Consider the following 15826-nt stretch of genomic DNA (forward strand, 5'->3'; position numbering starts at 1 on the left):
TCTCTTAAACGGTTGACCCGATCAACTTCAAATTTGGCATGCTCTATTAGCAGACATATGGCCACAGCTGGGCGAAATTTCATCAAGATCGGCTGACATATATGACGGGGGCGAGGCTTCAAAATACGTGTTCCTAAGTCAAATTTCCTTTGCCTCGAGCAACTAAAACGCTAATAACTCCAATGTGCAAGCTTCAAAACATCTGAAACTTTACACAAAAATTACTTGTCACTTCCTTAAAACATCTGCATGATAAATTTTCAAATTAATTATAGCGCCACCTTATTACAGACAAAAATGTCACTTTTTAAACATTCATATATTGTACTCAGCCCATAACAGTAAATAAACTGAAAATTTGCCAGAATAGCATCGAGACATGGAGGATAAAGGTTACTAAATTTTACAACGTTGTGATAAAGGGGGAGGTCTGTACGCCACCTCAAAGTCGGATGTTTTCCCCAAATCGGTAAAAGTTGCTATAATTGAACCCAGTCAATACTAAAACTGCACCCAGTTCCGACCCGTTTGAACTAGAGCTATGAATTTTTGTAGGCATATGTAGGACCTCAACACTTACAAAAACATCATAGCACGCCATATGCTACAATGTGCAGAATCAGAGCTATCAACTTTTGAATGTGCCATTTGGCCCATTAGGGGGCAGTGTTTCAATAATATACATAGTCATGGTACATAAAACACATAGTCTCTTGAAAGTTAGGCGGGCACTAGGACCATGTCTCTCACCCAGAAGGCACGTTGCAATGACCTTTGATGCTTTGAACTTGTTGGCTTTATCTTTGATGATTAGGACAGTGTTGTAACAGTTTTGTGATGGCATGTGACGAGTAAAGGCGTACATTAGACCAGTGGTCCCCAACCCCTGGATCAACTGGTACCGGGCTGCGTGGGCTACACCCGAAATAATGTTTTGGAGATGATTTAGGTTAATCCTGCGTGCACACCGAACACGAACGAGGCGAAAAAGCGGAGAGTTTTGTATTGTAGTCAATGGAATTTGCGCGAATGGGTGTGAATGCGCGTCAGGCGACGCGATGGATGCAAATGGAGCGACTCGAATGGCCACGCGCGGTCAAGAGAAGCAAAATTTCGTCTTTCGCGTCAAGCTAAATTTTTTTTTAACTTTTTTCGCATTTCGCGTCGCGACAGCCAATCAACTTCGGGAACATTCAACGGCTCACGCAGGGGGCAGGAATGAATCATGGCAGCCGCTTTGCGGTCACTGGGAGCGATCCAACACGGCCAGCTGAGCTTTCAATACAAAACAGAGCCAAGCAAGAGCACTCACCTGGCTTCTAGAAAGGCGGAAATGAGAACTGGTATGTGCAGCGTTTGCTTCACTTAACAGCTGTTGAACCGTAGTTACTGTGCTAAGCTAACAATAGCGCAGCATTGTCAGCACACTATTTAGCACGGTCTCGGCCACTTGATTGCGACAATGAAACTTTTATTTTTTGGCAGGCGAGTATTGCCACAAAGAATAAAGGTGCTGTCGGTGAAAATATTGGCTCTGTCACATCCCAGAAAAGTGAAAGTTCTCAGCAATGCTCTTCTTTCCGGATCTACCGTAAAGTGCACAGCAAGCTCGCTCCACTTAAAATATATCTTTGTTATTGTTGCTCCAATTACTCACAACACACTACCTCACAATATTCTAAAACTACTTTGAATTGCTACTTATCATCTCCTCCTTGCCCCTTTTTTTACCACCCCACTAAGCTGTTCAAATCAACTTGCTTTGTCTTTACAGTATACATGCAACAATGCTGCATTTGATTGCCGCGGACTGTACTAACGCAGCATAACTGTCAATTCACGTGTCATGAAACACTTGGTCCACTTGACACGTCAACTTCGCGCGGTGCAACAAAAACTAGCCTTCAAAGAGCAGCAGCTAGCAGAAGTGCAGGCAAAACTGGAAATATCAGACATAGGCAAAGAATTTTTCTATGACGGTATGACATTCCACAAACACCAACATAGACAAGAACTCACACACACAATACTTCTCACTCTAATGTTTCTTTTCAACTACTGTTTTACATTCACTTCACCAAAATAACATCTCCTCATAACCACATCAACATCTCCTGATTATACTTTTTTAAATTACATTCCTACCAGATGCATCAACACAAACAGAGGAAGAAGCACACGAAAATCAACTTGATTATATCGACGACCAAGCACGCAAAAATCAACTTGATGTCAATGACCAATCCCCAACAAACAGCCACGAGAATACACACGAACACACACATTACACATACATACACTCACAATCTTCTTTTCATGTACTTTCGAATAAACTCTTTTCTTTGCTAAATACAATACTTATACTTATTTACATTCTCCTGCTTGAATCTCTTTTTTCAAAAATTCATTGCACCCAATGTAAACAAATGCTGACGAAACTTTGACCTTTTCTGAAACATTGCCTTCTACTGTTCACTGCAAATGCCGTGACAAACGCGAGGGCCCGTAATAACTGCTCGCAGTTCTAGTTCCTTCTTTTGGATTTTAGAAGACTAAATATATTGACACATAACATAAAGAAGTAGGACTCATTAGTCCTACTCATTAGTAGGACTAATTTGCAACAGTAATAGATCCAAACAGTTTAGAACACATATGTGCATTATTTCCCGAAAATAAGCTCAATAGTCAAAACCAGCTTTTTTCAGTTAAGACTCCTATCATTAGTAAGGGCATATCTTCCCACAAATAGCCTATTTTTGCATCCTTGCACGAAAGTGTGAGCCGGGACCTTGGCCCAGCTGTCTGTGGCGCCCGGCTGGCTCTTTTGTTGTGTCTTGTAATCTGCTATGCTTTTGCTCAATAAAAGCCAGGAGGATCGGCTGGGCAGTCGAATTAGCGTTGGAAAACCCACACGTTCATTTGTCCAAGCTTTTTCCCTATGCCTGGCATAGAAAAGTCAATCTTAGCTGGTCTGCGTTACTCTTTTTGCTGCTTAGCAGCTAGGCTTGTCCTAGTTTTCTTTTAGAGATTTCTCTGACAGTATTGGACATACTAAATTGCCCTTAGGTGTGATTGAGTGCATGAATAGTTGTTTGTCTCTGTGCCCTGTAATTGGCTGCCAACCAGTTCAGGACGTTCCCCGCCTATTGCCCGAAGCCAGCTGGGATAAGCACCAGCAGGCCTGCGACCCTTGCAAAGTTGTGAGAATAAACGGTTCCAGAAAATGGATGGATGGATGATTGAACTGTTTTTATTTATTTATTTATTTTCAAATGTAAGTTAAGATGTTCAAATTTGGACTAAATACCAGATGAACAATAAATACCATAAAACAAAAATACAGAACATTTTATAAAGAACAATGTTGGTTTCCAATAACAATATGTAGTAATGGAATGTTTGAAAGGATTTAGTGAATGATTTTGGCTGAAATATGCTCTGCACCTACTTTTGCACCTAAAGGGTAATTTATCTAGTGCCTTCCACCAGACTCTCAACATCCTCTACCCACTTGGGAAAACAGAAATTTTTTTAACTCGATGCTGCCAATAATGTTCGCATAAAAAATGGTTGCGTGTCCCCCGCCTACTGCCCGAAGACGGCTAGAATAGGCACCAGCAAGCCAGTGACCCTAGTGAGCATAAGTGGCAATAGAAAATGGATGGATGGAAATGATTAAATGAATGGTCGTCAAGATATGTTTTGGTTGGTATATGTTGGTTATGTTTGGTATCATACTGTTAAAACACATTTGAAACACGCTTTCAAAGTTTGTACGGTGTATAGCTGTTACTAATAACCTCCAGGCCTGGAATGTTAGAGCTGTAACTAAATTAAGGTATAACCCAATATTGTAGGTACTTAAAACTCCCAATATTTGTCTTATGAACATTCAATTGCAAATTTTAAAAGTGTCTGAGCGCCCTGTTTTGCAGTTCATAGATTTCTTTTATGTTCGTCTTTATCTGCGCCGCCGCCTACAAAAATTCCATAATGTGGTTCATCCTGGATGATTCAAATTTATATTAAACATAATGGAAGGTGGTTTTGCCTAATTTTGACAGTGACTTTTTTTTTCATCTTTATTTTTTTTAGCTCTATTTGGTAGTGCATGCTGTCCAAAAATATAAAAAATAAAACACAGTTGGGCAATTTAAAAACTGTCAAATGACCTGAAAACAAATATTGTTCAACAAAATGGTATAGGGGTAGGGTACAAAAAGCTAGCTCAGTGATTTACACCATCAGTTTCCACTGTGAGGAACATAGTGACAAAAGGAAAACCCACAGACACAGTTTGAGTTAAAGCCCGGCGTGGCAGGCAAAGAAAAATCACAGATAAGCAGAGGCGATGGATGGTGAGAACAGTCAAACCCAACTCAAAGACCAGCTCCAAAGACGTACAACATTATCTTGCTCCAGATGATGTCATTGTGCATCTTTCAATTATTCAGCACACTTGGTGCAAGGAGATGCTGTAAGGCAGATGCAACAGATGTGTTTTCTGCGCACATGCCACAGAATCGCTTGAGGTATGCTGAAGCACATTTGGACAAGCCAGCTTCATTCTGAAATAAGGTGCTATTGGACGGATGAAACTAAATTGAGCTCGCTGGACATAACAGGGAACGGTGTGCATGGCGGAAAAAGAACACAGCATTCCAAAGCGAACACTTGCTACCCACAGTAAAATGTGTTGATGGTTCCATCATGCTGTGGGTCTGTGTGGCTAGTGCAGGTACTGGCAATCTTGTTCAAATTGAAGCTTGCATGGATTCCAGTCAGTATCTGCAGATTCTTGCCAACAATGCTCAAGAATCAGTGACAAAGTCGGGGCTGAATACTTCAACAAGACGACGACCATAAACACTGCTCAAATTCTTCTAAGACCTTCATGCAGAGCAACAAGTACACGTCACACAAGAACAAGACCTCAATATGATTGAAAATCTGTGGTGTGATTTTAAGCTGGCTTCCATGATCAGAATCCATCAAACCTGACAGACGTACAATTGGCCATTTCATTAAGAAGAGTTGTCAAAAATAATAAATTGGAAGCTATAGGAAGCGATTATAGGCTGGTATTTCTGCAAAAGGAGAATCTACTAAACATTGATGTAATTTTAGTGTTGGGGTGCCCAAATGTATCCACATGCAATTTTTTGTTTAAGTAATTATTGCAGTTTATGTAAATCTTATAAACCTAATTTACTTCAAAAATATCACTGCGTTTTCTGCTGATATATTTAACTGATATTGCTGATTCAAACAACCAATGTTTTACAAAGCAAAATCTTGAAAATGATCAGGGGTGCTTAAACAGTTCCATAAGAATCTAATTTATACATTTACAGTTATATGAAATAGAGACTGCATTGTGTATATTTGTTTTTTGGAATGTATTTATTAATATTCATTCAATCAGGGCATTTCTATGATGGCATTTTTTCACAATCTTCCATTGGACTTTAAAACTATGTATTATGCAATGTCCACCCTTCCACTGAGTGAGACATTTGTTGACAGTATAAACGGATGGACAAGTTGCACATGGTATGCAACCGCTACGACGTCGTTATTGTTAAAACGCCAAATTGTCGTAGATTAATCGTAGACGGTCACATTTAAAGCGTCCAGCTCAGCGAATAACGTCGAGCCTTACCGTTTCTCTCCCTCGTAAGTCAATCGTATAGTGTGATTTTGGACGGTTCGAGCTCGTTAAGTCAACATGTTATTGCCTTGTACTTGTGCAGGTGAAATGATAATAAGCGTATCTATCTCAAGTGTCATGGACGCGGGATCTGACTTGGTATAATATGGCAGGCCTGCTCAATTCCTGACAGCAGGAAGATTTGCTAATAACGCAAATAAACAAAGGAACGATAACAGCAAAAAAGACTTGGAGTTGCGCGTGAAAATCGATTATATCAAGCAGTGACTGTGCGTGTGTTTGTACTCACCAAGTCCAAAGTATTTGGCGCCGTGCTTGCCGTTGCATTGTGGGTACAATAGGTTTTTATCCTCAAGAATTACTTTGAAACCATCATAAATGTAATTTTTAAAAACTACAAGTTCCACAAGCAAACGTGGAGTGACGTTCTTAAATGCGTCACATCCGTACAACAGACTCGTTTGAGGGCGGTTAGTCGGAGTACGACTGGATTGCGTAAGAATAACCCATAAAACACAGACGTACAATTGGCCATTTCATTAAAAAAATGACGACCACTTCACTGACCAGCCTTAATCTGACGCTAAAGTGACGGCCCAAATGAAGACAGGCAGCAAATGGCTAAACTTAGTTTACCAAACTATATTTTTATTCATTACAATTTAGTTATTAAACGTCCCTTCATGCAACATAGATTTGTGATGAAATGAAACCATCATACGTGTATGCGTAACGGAGTGTTATATACGTTATTGTGGCGGGCATTAGGACCTGGCTGCACACCCAGTTGGAAAGTTGAAAGAGATTGTGAAGTTTTGAACCTTGTGTTTTATTTCATTGATGATGTGAACAATGTTTGTCCAGTTTTGTGATGGCATGCAAAGAGTAATGATCTCCACTAGCACAGCAACGTGTGGTTTCTTCGCCTCACCACATTGGTGACCCCAGACATTAGAATGGGTGACCCCGGACAGGTCATCTTGCCACATTATTATCCCAGACGTTAGAAAGTTTCGTCAGGCGGTTGGAGATGTAGTCTCGCCACATGGGTGACCTCGGACGTCAAAATGTTTCAGCGAGGAATCACCGCAGACGTCCCACATCGTGGCATCCCTCCACCAGCCTACTACACATCAGGCAGCCAGCCAGTCAGCCAAGGGCCCTCTCACCCATCGCCCAGTTCCTTGGCGCACCAGGGATCGAGCCAGCCAGCAACAGCCTGGTACAGGCGCTGGTGAGAACGGCTGGTGCAGTCCAGTTTTGGAGTCCCTGGTCGTCAACCGGGATCTTCCAGCCGGGCGGCCTCATCTACTACCGATGTCCGTCCGGACTCAGCAGTAGGCCTCAAGCCAGCATCACCCAGCTGTCCCTCCAATTCACCATGCCCGCAGGTATGGTCCAAGTATACATCGGAGCGGGTCAGCTGGTGTTGGTGCCGCAGCAGGTTCGAGCCCAGGAACAGACTGGGATGCAGCTGCGACCAGCCGTCCCTCGGAAGCCCACTGTGCCTGCCAGCATGCAGGTCAGCACTGCCGCTCCGGCTCCTTCGGAACTTCAGAACATCCCTTTGGCAACGCCACCTCATGGTTTTTACACGGAGCGTCTCACCCTTACTCCTGTCGCACCTGGGCCACTGGTGTCACATACACCACCCAGGACCGGACTTTTTCTATTTCTGCACACGCCGTTTGGTCTGAAGGGGGCAGCACAGACTTTTCAAAGGCTGATGGACTCTGTGCTGCGTGACCTCGATTTTGTGTTTTTCTATCTTGATGACATTCTGGTGGCCAGTCCTACATCCGAGGTACATCTGTCGCACTTGACGCAAGTTTTTAAGCGCCTCAATTCACACGGCCTTATCGTAAACCCAGCGAAATTTGTTTGCTGGATGAAGTCAAGGGAGTTGTGAATAACACAATACAGGCTAATTTCCGATTGACCACCAACTGTCAGGTCATTTGTGCCTCTGGGGATGACGATGAAGGAGAAGTCTTCCAAGAGCAAGCTTTCTGTCATCTATCCGGAGCTGCCATTGGTACTGATGAGATGTCTGATGTCTTGGATGCTCATCAGTCTGCCGGCGTCTTCTGGTTACCTGGAGCGAGCCCAGTAATGCTACAGCTACCTGAAGAGAACCCTTCTGTTGTCATTCCCCACAGCCAGTTGCGCAATCTGCAGCAGTAGGATGCTACAGTGAGCAGAATCCTCTCCTATCTTCAGCGTCATAACAGACCCAGTCCACGTGAAAGTACAGCAGAGTCTAGTTGTGTGCTTGTGTTGTTGAGGCACTGAAAAAAGTTAAAGGTTTGAGACGGGACTCTGTTTAGCAGGCATGTCCATAGTCCGGCCCGGGGACCAAATGAGGCCCGTGGTCAATTTCCATCCGGCCCACAGCCTCTGTCATAAAATCAATAACGTCTGGCCAGCATGGAGAATTAATACATTGGGCAGCAGCACTGTTACCTGCGTGTGGTAAATGCTGCTATCTCTAGGCTCAATTAGGAACAGCAAATTAGTATATGAGTAATTGATTGTATGAGCCCCTTACTTTCTAAAATGGCGACAATCAACAAAAGAAGGAAAGTTGACTGCGAGGGCCGACGGTTCAAGGATGAGTGGAAATTGGACTATTTCTTCACTGTAATACGGAACAACTGTGTCTGCTTCATTTGTAGAGACAGTGGCTGTTTTTCAATATGAAGAGACGAAACATGCTGACGCATGTGGAAAGATCACAGGTAATGAATGCAGCGAGAAACTGAAACATCTTGAAGCTAGTTTAATCTCACAGCAGCAATATTTTACAACTTTTACCGACAGCTGGATAAGGACAAGTCCGACAGATTCAATAAGAAAATGCTAAACTTGTTCGGGTCGACGTATTTGTGTGAGAAGACATTCTCGGTTAGGAACTTAAATAAGAGCGGTGTGAGGACACGGCTATCGGACTCTCACTTACAAGACATCTTGCGCATCCATACTACTGCCATAGAGCCACACCTGGCCTTAGTCCTGCACTACAGATCTCAGTTTCACCCATCACACTCATGCGGACTAGTCATTTTTCATTTACGATCAGTCTGAAAACGTTTTTTTTTTTTTTTTTTTTCACTTTGACTCCAGAATAATAACCATTTAAAAATCCAATCAACATTTATAGTTACTAATGTCATATTTTAAATGAGCCCTGCACTTGTTGATATGACTATTACTTGTTCATTTCTCTGTTGTGTTTACAATTTTTATAAATATTAAACTGCCATGGTGAGATATTTTTTATGTTTCAAATGTAATTTGCACCCAAGAGTACAATTACTTCTGTTCAACTGTTACAAAAAAGTTAATGAAAGTGTTGAAAAAAGTGAATATTCAATTTCAATATTTAATGTCAATTCAGTTTTTATATGCACGTTTCAAATGAACCAAAACATGCTTAAGATAGCTGAAATGAAAATGAAAAAGTAAATGTGAAACACAGAATGGCTCGCTGAAATGTATTTAAATTAATTGTTGTTATATGTAAAGAAAACCCGCCAAGGTCGGCCCCCCTACATTTTTAACACACCAAATCTGGCCCCTTTTGCAAAAAGTATGGACACCCCAGCTGTACAGGGTGAAGAAGGATCGCCATATGAAACGTCAAATCTTTCAATTCGTCATACCTGAGGCTCTGAAATATCAAGTCCTGTGTGGTGTTCATGATGCAGCTGGCCGTCAGGGCTGTTTGAGAACACGCTCGCTGGCCAGTGAACGGTTTTCTGGGCTGGTATGGAGAAAGACATCATTAGACATGTGACGCACTGCCAGAAATGCATCTTGGGTAAGACCCCCGAACCTGCCACTCGGGGACCACTTGAGAACATCCGCACATCTGCCCCGATGGAGCTAGTGTGCATCGATTTTTGAACGGCGGAATCGGGAGACATGAAAACCACTGATGTCCTTGTTGTGACGGACCATTTTTCAAAGTTGGCTCTTGCCTTCCCCTACAAGAACCAGTCAGCGAAGCAAGTCGCCCGCTGTTTGTGGGACAAGGTTTTCTGCACCTATGGGTTTCCCAAAAGGATTCATTCAGATCAGGGGGCTAACTTTGATTGCAGACTCTTCAAGAATCTTCTAGAGATGGTTGGGGTGGACAAGTCCCACGCGACGCGTTATCATCCCATGGGTAACGGAATTGCAGAAAGATTCAACAGAACCCTTGGAGGCATGATCAGGACACTTCCTCCTAAGTCCAAGTCGAGATGGCCGCAGATGTTGAACATGTTGACCTCCTTGGACGGGTTTCTCGTTTGCCTGTTGATATCATGTACCATCATGTCTTGGAAAATGACAATATTGTCAGCCACAATGAGTTTGTGAGCTGTTTGAAAAGAGATCTAGCTGAGGCAGCTAAGATTGCTCAATAACGTACAATCAGAGAACAGACCCGTCATGCTCAAATCTACAGCCGCAAGTTCAAGGGGTTGCAGTTGGCTGTAGGTGACAGAGTGTTGCTGGCCAACCGAGGAGAGAAGGGCAAGAAGAAAGTTGCTGATAGATGGGACTTGACTCCATATGATGTGGTGTCTGCCAAGCCATCCATCATTTTGTACAGGATTCAATATGGTGTCACGGGTAGAGAGAAGGTTGTGCTCAGGAACTTACTGCTCCCTGTTGACTTCCTGGCATTTCCTGCGCAGACTGAGCACCAACCCAGTTCAGAGGAGCCACTGGTGGACACACGGGATGACAGTGTCAATGACTCAGTTTTTGTTCGGGAGGATGCTCAGGTGCACACCGAGAACTGGCTCACGCAGTCTCAAATCCAGGCAGAGACAGGGAGGGTGCTTCCCCTGTGAGAATGACCCTGATGACCCCTGTCAAGATGATATCGACAATTATGGCGAGCCAGTGGTGCTGCCTCACAGTTTCCATGATCAATTTGGACAAGGCCTCAACACTCATGCACATTTAACTATTGACCCATCCTGTGTCTCAACCGAACCTTCCCCAGTAGAAGTTGCGTTACTGTATTTTTCACAAAGTGTGGTAGGACTGTTGAGCCTCCCAGTAGGCTTATATGTGAAATGTCATACCAGAAAGTTGGGATGCCAGCGTAGGTGTAGGTTTAATGTAACATTTGTCCTCTCTAGGTGTGTATTTTTGTGTTGTTGTTTTTTTTTGCTATTCTTTGTGATTCAGCCAACTAGGATCTTCAGCAGGGGCATAGCAGTGTACAGTTATATGAAATTTAAATGTCATTTCTGATTGTCTGTGATAGGTGTGGATTTGATATCCTATTCCTTCGCACTTCTTAAGGAAGAATTTCTGAATTGATACACTTGTGTGCATCATTGCACGACATTCAGCTTGAATTTTTTTTTTTTTTTTTAGTCTTCTACCGTCTGATGGTGTTACCTCGCTTCTGCATAATTTAAAGGGGGTGTATGTAACGGAGTGTTTATTAAATTATCGTGGAAGTGACCTAACGGCACAGTGTTGCACCTGTAGCGGCCCACAGCATGCTGTTAGAGCTGCGAGGAAAGCGTACTGGTGAGTTGCATATTGTCGATGGTCTGGATGAATGTGCAATTGTCTTATTTCAATTTGTGGTTCATATGAAAATGTGTTGCGTGTTCGGATAGTTTTCTCATTTGTAATGAACCCCAGCTTTATTTTATGTCGGTTATAAAAAGCAGTGTTTTGTCGTGTGAAGTTTTTTTTCCTCCATGTTGGAGTGGTTCATATGTAATTTCTGTACAGGCGGTTGAAACATTGTCTCACCAGTACCAGTTGCCACACTGTTACAGGTAATGTTGTCGACTTTGTTTTATTTTACTTTTTATGATGTTTTTCATGGTATTTGTTTGGTTGCGTTGCCGTGGTTTTGGCGCGAGTTTACATGTTAATGTGTGTGTGCGTGTGTGCGTGTGTGTGTGTGTGTGTGTAGTTGTGCGCTGCAACGTGTGATGCATTTAAGGATGCTCCGTTAGAAGGTTCTTTTTCTACTTTGAATTACAATCTTATAAAGAATATCTATACGATCACTGTCAAAAATAAAAGAGTTAGTGCTGAGAGAAGAGCGTATTGGTGGTTGAGACATTGTCTCACCAGCACCGGCTGCCATACTGTGTTACAGTATTAAAATAAAGAGGAACCTCAGGGCCTTTCTTGACTAATGACTCTTGATGATGCTCAGTTGTGAGGTGACAATCATTCCAATCATAAACTTAAAAGATTGTTAATTATTGAAAGTTCTGCTTTGATAAAACCTTGTTGTTTACCATATGGAGTGGATCCCTGGGCTACAGCGTCCCTGGCTCACGTTTTTTCATGTTTCGATGGGGAATATTGAGTTTTTTCATCCCCTCTTTAAGGTATTTTCCCTGCTTTGCGACAAACTAACTGTCGTGACCCTAAGGGGTTGGCTGTTTTTGTGTTGTTTTGTCTCCATCTGCAGGCGTTTAAAGAGAATTGCACTTATTTTCTGTTGCCGTCAATGCCTCCATGCAATGCGTCACTACAATGCTGGTCTGCTATTGGTCAGCATCTCCTTATGAATATGCTGGTCTGCTATTGGTCAGCATTGCTTGTTTCAAAATGGCGGAACGGTAAAGCTGTATTCTAACGTGACTGGTTACAAAACCATATTTATTGTGCATTTTACTGCTTAATTCAAACTTGAATGGGTTAGCCATGGGTCCCAAGATTGTTAGTGATGTTAAAGAGAGAAGTAAGAAGATGATTTATATGGAAACGAAGCTGGAGATAATAAGGAAATACAAAGCTAGCCTATCCTAGCCTACCCTTTCTAGGGAATATGGGCATAACAAGCGCCACTCAAAGGTAAATAAATCCTTTCTATATTTTTTTATTTATGATGGTTTCTGCTTGTTTACTTGTATATTATTTATACACTTATTTTACTATTTTGGTACCAATTTTTAATATGTATGTATAATTTTGATGATTTTACCTGGGTTCCAAACACATTACTTATTTAACATAGATTTGGATTGCCCGGCATAGAGTGAATTTGCCTTGCGAGCCCAACCGCCGAACGGATTAATCTCGTCACACGGGGACCCACGTTACTCCAATACTTTTAAAAAAATATATCAATGACCTAAGTATGAATGTACAATAATAAATTTGAATAACTGAAAAAGCAAATACTTTAACTGGAGCTGTTTAAAGGTGAAATATCTTTGTCAAATGGCAAGAACCATTTATAATACCTGATGAAAATTATTTGTCCCTACAATTAAAAATGTACTTAGTAGATCTGCAAAAACAATGCAAGCAGATGAAAAGAAACAAATATAACTTTCTATTTTATTTTTAAACAACAAAAAAACAAAACAGCCACAAGGTGCATACTTCAAAGTAAAGACATTGTCTTTTGGACAATTTCTTTAATGTGCAGGAGCTACCACCCTGCTTTAAGCTGAGGAGGGACTCATTTGGAATGTTAATGAACCTACTGAACCGCGACCGACGCCATGGATAAGGTCTCGGTCTAGCCATTCTGGCATCAAACGGGGCATTATACCAAGTGGTGTCACAACTCCAGTCGTTGGAATGTGGGGCCAGCTGACAAAGAACCAACATTTTCTAGTGCTGCTGGAGCAATTGATTGTTGCCTCTTTGCTCATATAGTTCTGTAGTACATGAAAAACATGCATGCATCTCAAGGCATCCTCAGTAATAAAGCATTGCCTTAGTAATAAAGCATTACCATGAACAACGCAGTCACATCCCAGATGCCAGTATTTGGTTTGACACGAACCATTCCAAACTATCAAGACTATACAGTATATTGTCTGAGCTCAGGCAGATCTTGAGGAGAAAGCATATCACACTCAGGAAAGCTGAATGGCACAAAAGGAAGGGGAAAGAGAAGACCAAGAAATGCAAGGTATTCATTACTGAACTGTTCAGCTTCACAAAGCAACTACTAGGACAGAAGAAGCGCGGCAACCTTGCATGTCCTACGGATATAAACCACAACCTCAACATCAGCCAACAAGGGAAAAAGATCTTGAGCCATGCAAGGCACTGGAATACCGACCTGAGCCCTGGGTGCAGTCAAGCACCGAGAAGATAACTCTGTAAGAGGTAAAAGAAATAGTGAAGACAGATGCCGTTTCTGGTGTCATTGGTAACATGCAGACCCTACGTAAATGAAACTTATATTGATGTAGAACAGTGATTCATTGCTATAGTAATAGTAATTGATTATTTTTGCCCTTAGTTACGTGATAGAAGCTTATGTAAACAGCAGCATTTCACTGAAATTGGCTATGGTAGTCCCGCAAATAACAAGAATAAGGGAGAGGCTTGTTTAGTATACAATGTCAGAGAAATCTCTAAAAGAAGACTAGGACAAGCCTAGCTGCTAAGCAGCAAAAAGAGTAACACAGACCAGCCAAGAATGACTTTTCTATGCCAGGCATAGGGAAAAAGCTTGGGCAAATGAACTCGTGGGTTTTCCAACGCTAATTCAACGCCCAAGCGCCCCTGCCTGGTTTTTATTAATCCAGCAAAGCATTGCACGTTACAGGACATAACAAAAAGAGCCAGTCGGGCGCCACCAACAGCTGGGCCAAGGTCCCAGCTCACACTTTCCTGCGTCAACAGCTTTATCTAAGGACTGGGGCGAGATGAACTAGGCCTGCACAGATGTCTAGCAATGCACACTATTCTAGATAATAAATAAGCACATAATGATAACATCCTAATATATGATTTCCGTCACATATCCCCCCTGATTATCATTATTAAAACACATCAAACGATGTCGAAAGCTATTGCTTGAGTGGGAAGAAAACTACCCAAAAACCCAGTGGGAAAAAGGTAGAAACCCTTCCCAAGCAAGAGCTTGCTACAAAAGAAAAAAAGAAAAAGCAAAAGCTAAAGCTCTTTTTGGTCCAATACATGTATATACACATCACAAACCATATCAACATCCTATGTCTAAAATGTTTTCCGTAGGTGCATCTTGAATGGTTCAGACAGTTGTTGAATGGTCGTTAGAGTCGGGGTCAGAGTCAACAGATTGATAGATAGTCAGTCATGGTCACGGTCACTTGCGCTGCTAACCCCAACAGCATCCATGATTTTGGTGGCACAGATCTTACACAAGGGCACACCGCAGGTTATGCAGAGACGTGACAGCAAGAGAATGCAGATGATGACAGAAGCAATGGCTACAGCCACGCCCTTCCAATTGCCAAAGAAGTCCTACAACCAATGCAGGAAGGGGTTGAGCTTCAACTCCCTCCATACTTAGAATCCTCAGTCTGCACTCCCTGAGCAGTGTCAGTGTCTCTGGCAACGAGCCATTAGACAAATTGTGTAAAGGAATAAATGTGCAACATTCACCTGATGGCAAAAGCTTGCACACACCACCCTTTTCTGCCAAAGTCATGTCAAATGCCTGTCTGTTTTGAATAGTAACAAGTGAAGTAGCATGTAGTTGTGAGGCTGTGTGCGTATAAGGTGCCTCTATGATATCAGTCAACGTGCATACTTTATGATTGACATAATTGAGAAAATCGGTGTGTTTGTACACAGTCACTGGAAATAGAGCACCAAATATGGCAAATGCGAACCCGCTGCATTTGCTTTGTCAATCAATTTGTCTTTGTCAGGAATGCTCCAGGGCATGCCAATCGCATCAAAAATAGACTGAAGTTTGTCTGGTGATTGGGACTGGTGGTTTGTCAGTGTTGTATTTGGACCAATGGGTGGAGTTCTCAACACTGAAACAAACGTAGCGTTTATCGCTGTTCCCGTGATGTCCGTCTGGAGCTGGAGGTCGCCCATGACGCTGGTGGGCAAACGCTGTCTGTCTGAGGTAAGCATCGTTGGTCGTCCGGACACAAGGGTGCGGCCTAGCATCAAGCAGCATGCTGCTCGGAGGAGTGCTGGCGGACAGGCCATTTTCCTGAGAGGGGTGTGTTTACCACAAAAAACCTTTTTCCCACGGTGGTCTTTCGTTGGTGCACCGTTCGTGCATTTGGGGGTGCTGATCCTCACTTCGAGGGACTGGCGTCGCTAGACCCGTCAACTGGGGGTCGAAGAATCTTGCACTGCGACTGGTGGATCCACCCGTCGCGTCCTTCAACTTTCACCGCAGTTGGTGTTGCTGCGATCATCTGGAACGAG

General features: G+C 42.5%; 2 protein-coding genes across 7 annotated transcripts in view; one reads left to right on the top strand and one right to left on the bottom strand.

The window, feature by feature from the left end:
- fhit (fragile histidine triad diadenosine triphosphatase) overlaps positions 1–6128 on the bottom strand; it is an 88449-nt gene extending 82321 nt beyond the window's left edge. For 2 of the 6 annotated variants that reach the window (XM_088424158.1, XM_088424156.1), the window contains exon 1: positions 5964–6128. The gene's annotated coding sequence lies outside the window, so the exon portion shown is untranslated. Of the gene's footprint in view, positions 1–5665; positions 5934–5963 lie in introns of those variants that run through there. The other 4 variants (XM_088424160.1, XM_088424159.1, XM_088424157.1 and 1 more) reach the window with 4 other exon arrangements.
- LOC148417642 (receptor-type tyrosine-protein phosphatase gamma-like) overlaps positions 1235–15826 on the top strand; it is a 176449-nt gene continuing 161857 nt past the window's right edge. The window contains exon 1 of the mRNA XM_088424153.1: positions 1235–1343. Coding sequence (XP_088280279.1) covers positions 1334–1343 — 10 coding nt within the window. The 5' untranslated portion in view covers positions 1235–1333. The remainder of the gene's footprint in view (positions 1344–15826) is intronic.

This window comes from Hippichthys cyanospilos, chromosome 9 (assembly GCF_059441005.1).
Source record: "Hippichthys cyanospilos isolate Australia breed blue-spotted pipefish chromosome 9, RoL_Hcya_1.0, whole genome shotgun sequence".
In the NCBI taxonomy this organism is placed as follows: Eukaryota; Metazoa; Chordata; class Actinopteri; order Syngnathiformes; family Syngnathidae; genus Hippichthys; species Hippichthys cyanospilos.